This window comes from Gopherus flavomarginatus, chromosome 11 (genome assembly GCF_025201925.1).
Source record: "Gopherus flavomarginatus isolate rGopFla2 chromosome 11, rGopFla2.mat.asm, whole genome shotgun sequence".
Lineage (NCBI taxonomy): Eukaryota > Metazoa > Chordata > Testudines > Testudinidae > Gopherus > Gopherus flavomarginatus.
The window spans coordinates 1,836,907-1,846,450 of NC_066627.1; the positions used below are offsets into that span (position 1 = coordinate 1,836,907).

At 46.1% G+C, this 9,544-nt stretch overlaps 1 protein-coding gene across 1 annotated transcript; it reads left to right on the forward strand.

The window, feature by feature from the left end:
• The first annotated feature begins 7,814 nt into the window (after nt 1-7,814).
• LOC127031683 (olfactory receptor 6J1-like) lies at nt 7,815-8,813 on the forward strand. Its single transcript, XM_050918761.1, has one exon. The coding sequence runs from the start codon at nt 7,815-7,817 to the stop codon at nt 8,811-8,813; it is 999 nt and encodes a 332-aa protein (XP_050774718.1).
• Nucleotides 8,814-9,544: the final 731 nt, after the last annotated feature.

A 9,544-nucleotide genomic window follows, 5' to 3' on the forward strand; every position in this document is an offset into this window, starting at 1 on the left:
ATACACAGAGAGAGACAGGGGAGACTCTAGTATACTGGAGAAAATCTGTAGATGTGGGTGGATGGACAGACAGACAGACACTGCAGCGAGAAGGATGGATGGATAGAGAACGTGGAAGAAGGAGGCCTACTGAGGAAGACTAATAGATTTTTAAGACCAGAATGGACCATTAGAACATCCAGTCTGACCTACATGGAATTTCAGTGGGTATGGGGCACCTAATTCCCTTAGGCTGGTTTGAACTGTCTGCTTCTCCTCCTGAATCTAGTCCCACAAATGAAAGCAACAGATCAATAAAAAGTGAGGCATCTGAAGAAGACTGCCAAGTAATTCTACATAGAAAAAACATCTTTTGTTGCCCTCACCCTTGTCACTTACTTGGCCTTACAATCAGTTTAGTGCCAGATCCAAAAATCAACCTGTTTGCTGCTCCTGTATATGGCACAGTGATTTAGAGCCAAGCAAAAACTCCTCTCTCTTACTCTAGCCTCAACAGGGCTTACAAGTTAGGGGGCAAAGTAGGAGCCTGATGATTTTGGAGAAGCTCTTGAGCTCATGTGAACTGGCACTTGTGCATTGATGTAACACCACTGACATCAATGCACATCAGCTGGGATCCCACCCCATTGACTCCAATGGGGCTATGATTGGTTTATACCAACTGAGGATCAGGCCCCATTGACCGTGGAGCTATGGCTGATTTCCATCAGCTGGGGAGCTGGCCACTCACTCCAGTGGAGCTCAGCCCAGTTTATACCAGCTCCAGAGATTCCTGCCAACAACCCCACATCGCTGGAATCTTTCTGGACCAACATGATTGAAGGTACCTACCGGGTTTGATCAGCAGTTTAGTTCCCTTTCCAAAGATGAGTTTGTTTGTGTTTCCTGAATATGCACTGTGAGGATCCCCCTTACAAAAAGGGTCTTTACTGAGTCACTGCTCGTTTCCTAGTCCCTCCAGAAACCTGCTGTGCACCTCACACCAACTCCTTGGTGATTTCATGATTGTCTAGCCACAAACCAATTGTGTACCATGGAATCATACACTTTAGAATTGGAAAAGACCTCTCTCTCTCTTTCTCTCTCTCTCTCTCTCACTCTCTCTCTCTCACACCAAATCGTCAGCCAACCTCTAGTAACGCAGTGTTTGAATGTGAATGAGATATATTACATTGTACATACTGTGCAGTACAAAACCACTTACTTGGTTTAACAGAGAGGTTGGTTCCCTTCCCAAAGATGAGATTTGTGCTGCTCCCCCATAGTTTCCACAGCAATACACGACATTACAAGAGCCGTGTACGGGAGAGCGAGAACCTATTCCTCCACAGAGAAAGGCTTCCTACCTTTACATCTTTGCTGCTTTGGCATAGGACAGGGTTTCTCAAATAGGGGTCACCGCTTGTGCAGGGAAAGCCCCTGGCGGGCCGGGCCGGTGTGTTTACCTGCCCCATCCACAGGTCCAGCTGATCCGGCTCCTACTGGCCGCGGATCACTGCTCCCATTGGCCAGGAGCTGCAATCAGCAGGACCTGTGAATAGGGCAGGTAAACACACTGGCCCGGCCCGCCAGAGGCTTTCCCTACACAAGAGGTGACCCCTGTTTGAGAAACCCTGGCACAGGAGATTTAGGGCTCAGGGATCATGAACTGCCTTCTTTCCCTAATAAAACTGAGTTTAGGTCCATACAACAATTACTGTCATATCCCTCAATTGATTATAAATTCAGTGTTATGAACATTACTCTTCCTTAAGATTTGCCACAATGAAGTGAAGTCCTGTTAGTACACATGGAATGATCTCTGTTATTTGTCCATCCTCTCTCTATCCCCACTCATCATCCATGTATACATCTAAGCAATGGTACAGCCATCAGAACAGTATCTGAGCAACTCTGGAAATGGATATATTGCATTTGCAGAAATTCTTTTCAAACCTCACTGCTCACTTGGTTTGACAGTTTCATTCCCTTTCCAAAAGTTAGCTTAGCGCTGAATCCTCCAGAGTCCCCACAGCAGCTCATAGCTTTACAAGAACCACAGAGCAAGAAGAAGGAACATTTTTCTGTCCAGTGGAAGGCTCCCTGCACTTCCATCCTTGGTCATGTAATACGGGAGGGTTAAGGATCTAGGACCAGAAGTTTAAAGGTAGCTGAAGATGCAGATAGGCATCTAGTAGGAGTTTCAATACAACCTTCCTGCCTAATTCAAAGGTGGTTGGGTACTGAGGTGCTTTTGGAAAGATGCCTTGTCAGCAACTTCAGTTAGGAGAGGTGGGGATAGTGGGTGGGGGTCTCCCAGGGAGGGGAGACCCTGAGAGAAAGGGGTTACTGCCAGGGGGTATCACCCCAGCTAACAGGGCACCAGAGTCCAGAGAGGGACATGGGGGCCAATCAGTAGTGGATCACCAGGCCTGCAGAGGGCGCTCTGGGCTGGAAATGGAGCTAATTCCCTGAGACACCAGCAGGAGGCGCCGCAGGGGTGAATCTGGACCTTTACAACATCCCAGAATCACGTTTGCTTTTTTTGCAATGGTTTTACACTGACTCATATTTAGCTTGTGATCCACTATGACCCCCAGATCCCTTTCCGCAGTGCCTCTTCCTAGGCATCACTATGTGGCACCAAGCCCGATGGGGTCAGGGGTAGCTCCTGTGCAGTATAAACAACAGTCATGGAGGCCAAGGCTGGGATTCTCAAATGAGCCAAAGGAGGTTCGACACCCACAGTTTCTGGGGCTGAGAGCTTCTATCAAATTATGTTTCCTGGACGCAATGTGCATTGGCATTAATTTGTCCCTGGGGTTGTTCCAATGTAAATACAGGCAATGTCACACCACAAATGTCTGTGCGGTTTTGTATGTAGGTGCTTTTTAAACTAGTGCTTCCATTCCAGGTTCTGTGAAAGTTGTTAAAGTCCCACAGGTGAGAATTGCGTGAAGCACTGATTTCATTCACTCATGAGCTTTTCCTTTAACCCTCTATATAGGGCCAGGTTTCTAAAGAGGTTCCACTTGTGAGGTTTGCACACTGCAATATCCGTGTGTGAATCTGCACCTGGGAAACGGGTCAAGATGCAGAAATTGGATTCCAGAGATGGGTCTAGTGACTTCAGTTTGCAAATCAGCAGCCAGAACTGACTGACTTAACTTGGAGGGGAAAGAAAACACCTTTTCAATGGAAAATGGCGCTTCACACCAATCATTTTCACGTGGTGTGAAATGTGGGGTTTTTTTTCATGTTCTTTCTTTTTTAGTCAAAATGGAATGAATCTAAAAATTTGATTACAGTTGAAGTTAAATGAAAAAAATAAAAAAATCAGGTTTTGATTTTTCATATCCTTCCTGCACCTCCTTTCCCCTCCCTCCCATTGGACAATGCAATGGCTGGGCAAAAAGGAGGAGACCATTTGATTGGAAACACATTACCAGCAGACTTTAAATTTTTTTATTGAATCCTCAAAAAAACAATCACAGAAAATATTTAACATTTTTGACCAGTTCAGCCAAAAAATAGCAGTATAAATAAACACTATGATTAAGACTCCGTTTTCATTGCAGAGCTCATGGAAGTCACAAATTCTGTGATCTCTGTGACTTCTGCAGCAGCCTGTGCAGCTGGCCGGGGAGCTGCCTGAGCCACCTATCTTGGGTGCCTCCACCTCCCAGCAGTAGGAGTTTGGGTATGCGGGGGGCTCAGGGCTGGGATGCGGTACAGTGCTTACCTGGGGGGTTCCCCTCCCTCAGCTCCTAGCTCCATGTGATGCCTCTGCCAGCAGGCACCGCCACCGCAGCTCCCATTGGCTTTGGTTCCCAGCCAATGGGAGCTGCAGAACTGGGACTTGGGGTGGAGCAGAGGCAGCAAGTGAAGCCAGGAGCTGGAGGTCACCACTGCCCTGGAGCTGGGTCAGGAACCTGCCAACCCTGCCCCCCGGGCCAGCACCCCTAGCGGCCCCTGGGCCTCCCCCCTGAACTTCCCCCTCCAAGTCTTAGCCAGAGGTTTATAGTACAAGTCATAGACAGGGCCGCCCAGAGTGGGGGTCAAGTGGGGCAATTTGCCCAGGGGCCCCCACGAGAGTTTTTCAGGGCCCCTGGAGTGGGGTCCTTCACTTGCTCTGGGCCCCCCGGAAAATTCTTGTGGGGCCCGGTTCCCGGAGCTGCTTCCGCTCTGGGTCTTTGGTGGTGTGGGGGGGTCCTTCCTCCCCTAGGCAGAAGGACTCCCTGCCACCAAATTACCGCCGAAGTGAGACCTGCCGCCAAAATGCCATGTCTCATTTTGGCTGTACTTCGGCGGCAGGAGGCCCCACCATGGGTCTTCTGGGCACTTCGGTGGTGGGTCCCGGAGCAGAAGGACCCCCCCGCCTTTGAATTACTGCCGAAGTGGGGGCCCCCACTGCCGAAGACCCCAGTGCCCCTGAATCCTCTGGGTGGCCCTGGTCATAGGTCACGTGCTGTGAATTTTTGATTACTGCCCTTCATCTGTCCATGACTAAAATACGTGTGACTAAAAGGTAGACTTAACTGTTATTACTGTATTTCTTGTGAGGCTTGTTATCCACTGAAACAAGCCCCAGAGGGCAGTGGTGGAGGAGTCTTTGTCTCTCAATGTCCTCAAATAGAGATTAAACGCTTTAGTCAAACACAAGTTCTCAAACTCACGGCAGGGCTGACTGGGTGAAGGTTAATGACCTGTGATGTACAAGAGAACAGAGAGATGGTCTCATGGTCCCTTCCCTCTGTGTCTAGCTCTCACCACGTGTTCTATGGCGGGCTGGATTTCCTAGCTCGGGGTTCAATATTCTACTGGGCAGCAGGGCACCTTGACATGGGGTGTTGCAATGCTGAGCAGAGCAACATCTATACATCTTTACGGACCTGGGCCAGGCAGGCTGCAGATTGTCAGAAGGGGTCCACTCCCCTACCTCTGCTCCCATTAAAGTGAGTGCAAACTAGGTCAGCACAGAGTGCCTTTGAAAAATCCCACCCTAAGTGATTTGCCAAAGGTTGCATGCAGCACCTGTGACAGAGGTAGCATTTGAATGCAGACTTCTGAGTCCCGGTCCAGTGACTTAACTGTAAATCCGCCCTCCCTATCAATCCCTCTTGCCCATCGTTGTAGTATCTGACTGCTTATTAAAAAGTGGAAATCAGCCCTGAAGTTCATGGTGGTTAATGATTACTGCTGATCCCATAAATCATTCCCTAGGCTGGCGCGTGAGCATCTGCCCAGCGGTACACTCTGCTGAATTGCTTCCCCAGAGAAGAGAGAAGAAATTAGCCCCTGGAGGTGTGTTTGCTGGGTTAAAATGACCCACCTTAGCACAGTGGTCCCTCTACAAAGCACCTGAGATTTGCCATGAAGAGCGAGAAGAGATTTCTTAAATGTAGCAAACTCTCTTTAAGATCACCATGGCAGCACAAAGCCTGTTGCAGGGTAGAGTCTGGTATCTCTCTCGTTAATCCGTGTAGTACCTCAGCAGCCTCCGAAGAGCCAAACGTGAGTATTTGTAGAGGTTCCAAAATTTCATTTACCCAGCTTGGGTGAGACTTGTTCACCAAATTTTAATCTGACAATTTGCTCAGTGAAATTTATGATCTGTTGTTCAACGAATGCATTTTTTCCCACCATTCTTCCAGCTTGGAGAAAAAGGGACAGACACATTTTGTGACAATTTAGTCAATGGATATAATGAGATTTTTTTTCAAGAAAATATTAGATGCTTAATTTATTTTGTTTCCATCACTCAAAGACGGATAAGAATGCTGAGTGACTTATTCTGATCTATGCAGCGGGGTGCAGAGGAGAAGGTGACTGGGGTGCTGTACTGCTCGTTTCTCGAGAAGTGAGATGTTTACACTATTGCACTCAGTGTCATGTTGTTCATGTCTCTAGACTGGCATTTTCGGATGAGCCTCAAGGAGTTAGACACTCAAATCCACTGAAAGTCTTTGGGAATTGGACACCTACCTCCCTTAGTTACTTTTGAAAATCCTCATCTCCATCGTCTAAATTTTCAAAAGCGTCTGTTCATTTTGGGTGCCTCATCTTTTGGCCACCTTATGACATCTTCAAGGAGCCTGATCAGCAGAGCGTCCTCAGGATTTTCTGAAAATCAGGCTTACTTAGATACTTAAGGCCAGATTGTAAAGATGTTAAGGTGTGTAAAGATGCATATAGGCATCGAGTGGGCTTTTCCAAAGTGCCCAACTCCCATAGATTTCAATGAGAGTTAGGCACCTCGTCACTCTGGAGAATGCTATCAGGTACCTAGGTACTCCTTTAGGTACCTAAATACATTTGGCTACTGAAAGTGTAAATGATTTGATATTGGGACCATGTTATGTTTTGTGTTGCACTTCTTTTCTCTCTGCCTCAGTTTCTCCACTTGTCTCACAAGGGTAACAATACAGCCCTCCTTTGTGAACCACTTTGAGATTAAAAGAGGAGGGTGTTACATTGCTCTTATTTATTGTTGTTGTACAGCCTCTAGCACATTGGGTCCCCGGCAGCAGCCCTGTGTTTCAGGACAATTAATTATAATCAACATCTCACCCCAGAAACCTATCCAACACATCACACTAGTCATTGGCCTGGTTCCCCTGCAGGGATAAATCTCTATAGCTGAGCTGAATTCAATAGGCCAGGTCAACAGCTGGTTTTGAATAGGATGATGTAGCTCCACTGATTTCATGCAAGTTTTTATCGGCTGAGGATCACACCACGTCCTCACCTCTCAACCCGCTGAGGCCCAAAGAAGAAAAACAACATGTAGCAAACACCACAGATGAGTGACACACAAATTATTCAGGCAGGCAACTTGATGATGTGGGATTCCTGTGTAATGGCCTCTTTCTCTCCCCAAGGTTGGATGTCTGTTTCCAAACATCAGTGCTGGGGTTCAACAAGAAGCCATACATTTGGTGAAGGGATTCCTGAGCAAGGTCCTTTGGATGCTGTGCACAGGAGGTCAGAGTAGATGATCATTATGGTCCTATAGAATCTAAGAATCGATGAACCTCGGATTCATGATTCTCTGCATTACTGACATTAATCATTTTGCACAAGTTAAGTGAAAGGAGAAATATCCAGTCTGTGTTGAATGTAAGTTACTGTGAGTAAAACTCAATAGATTTAGAGCTGGTCATAAAATTTGGGTATTTTTTATGGCTAAGGAAAATGTTTAATATTTTCTTCAAAAACTCAGAAACTTAAAATTTTTACTCCAAACTTGTCAGAGATTTTTTTTCTCCCCCAGAAAACTGCCAGAAACTGGAAATTGTTTAGTTCAAATGTGGAAAATATTCAGTTATCACATGTTTCTTTTCTGGTGAGAAATATATGAGCCAAAGAGAAATGTAGGGCCAGCTTTTCAAAGGTTTTTAAGCATCTAAAGAAGATGATAGGTATTGGTGGGATTTTTTTTCTAAGTGCCTAAGCATATTAGGCATATAATGTCTATTGATATCAATGGGATTTCAGTACTTATGTGCCTCTGAAAATCCTTTACAAATACCTTTAACAATCTATCCCTAACCTATGTAGATGCTTTTGAAAATCCCACATGGCTGCATCTTTTGGTGCCTGAATTCCTTTGCAAGTGTGGCCCATGGACACTTACCACCACATTTTCTTTTAGTCAAAAACCCAATTTTCTGGGTTTTTTTCAGTTTGTTTTTTGGAAATTTCTAACAGTAGAATTTCACTGAGATGTAGAGATGCCCCCTGACATGAAGGACATTTGAGAGATATGATCTGGCCCCAAGATTTTACAAACCCTGCTGTATAATTGTTTCCTTATCCCAGTAGGTCAATGGGGAATGGAGAACCACACTTCAACTGTGGAAGAATTCATCCTCTTGGGGTTTCCCATCCGACAGGAGACAGAGATCCTGCTCTCTGTGGTGCTGCTATGCTTGTACCTTTTGACATTATTCAGCAACATGGTCATTCTCTGCATTGTCTATGCTGACGGCCGCCTACACACACCCATGTACTTCTTCCTCTGTAATCTCTCAGCATTGGACCTATTTTTTACCTCGGTGACCGTGCCCAAGATGCTGCAGAACCTCCTCTCGGGAGATAAATCCATCTCCTTCGCTGGCTGCATGGCCCAGTCCTACTTCTACTTCTTCCTGGGCACGGTGGAGTTCTTCCTCTTGACCTCCATGTCCTACGACCGATATGCTGCCATATGCAGCCCGCTGCACTACCCCATCCTCATGAGTAGCCGTGTCTGTGCCCAGATGATGATGGCCTGTTGGCTTGGTGGGCTTCTCTCCATCTTCTTCCCAACCATCATGATTTCCAGGTTGTCCTACTGCCGTTCCAATGTCATTGACCATTTTTTTTGTGATTCTGGCCCCTTGCTGGAGCTCTCCTGCACTGACACACATCTGGTTGAGCTGATAGACTTCATGTTATCTTCTTTTGTCATCCTCGGCTCATTAACCCTAACGATGATCTCCTATGTCTTCATCATCTCCACCATCCTGCGCATCCCAACCAACACTGGCCGGAATAAAGCCTTCAGCACCTGTGCCTCTCACCTGACCCTGGTTCTCATGTCCTGCAGTATCTCCATCTTCATGTATGTGACACCGTCACAGAAGTCCACTTTGGAGATGCACAAGATCCCTGCCGTGCTCAGCAGCATAGTTAACCCACTGCTAAATCCCTTTATCTACACCTTACGGAACGACATAGTCAAGAAGGTTTTGAGGGAGACTTTCAGCCACAGCAAAGCACTTGTATTTCATAGTGTGGGCGGATTATTCCTGATTTGTGCTGCTCCTTGCAGAAAGAGAAGTGTAGCATAGGAATGAGCAGATCCATGGATCAGACCCATCGTCTGTCTAGCCCAGTATCCTGTCTCTGAAAGTGGCCATCACTAGATGTTACAGAGGGAGATGTGAGAAACCTCACAGCAGCCAGATGTGGGATAACTTGCTCCCCATGAAGGACTCATCCCAAACCCTGTTACTTAGAGGGTGAAAGCAGAAATTTTTATATCCCTGCCAAAACAAAAATTGCCCTTTTTACCATTAACTATTTTAACTTTGGATATTTTTGTCATCGATATAAATATCTAGTCCCTCTTTGAATCTTGCTAAATTCATTTTCTGTATAATTTAAGGCCATATTAGGTCTTTAGTCTGACCTTTCTTGTATATCCTAGGGCATTAAATTTCACACTGTTACTTCTGTACCTTTTTGGCCTCTAATATCCTGTGGTAATGAGTTCCATAGGCTAACTGTGTTGTATGGACAAGCATTGCCTTTTGTCAGGTTCTGCATTTGCCACTTTTCAATCTCATTGACTTCCTCCTTCTGATTTTGTTAAGAGACAGTGAACAGAAATGCCTGATTTACCTTCACTATTTTATTGCCTTTCATCATGTCATAAGAACACAAGAGAACATGAGAGTGGCCATACTGGGTCAGACCAAAGGTCCATCTAGCCCAATGTCCTGTCTTCTGACAGTGGCCAATGCCAGGTGCCCCAGAGGGAATAAACAGAGCAGGTGATCATCAAGTGAGCCATCCCTGT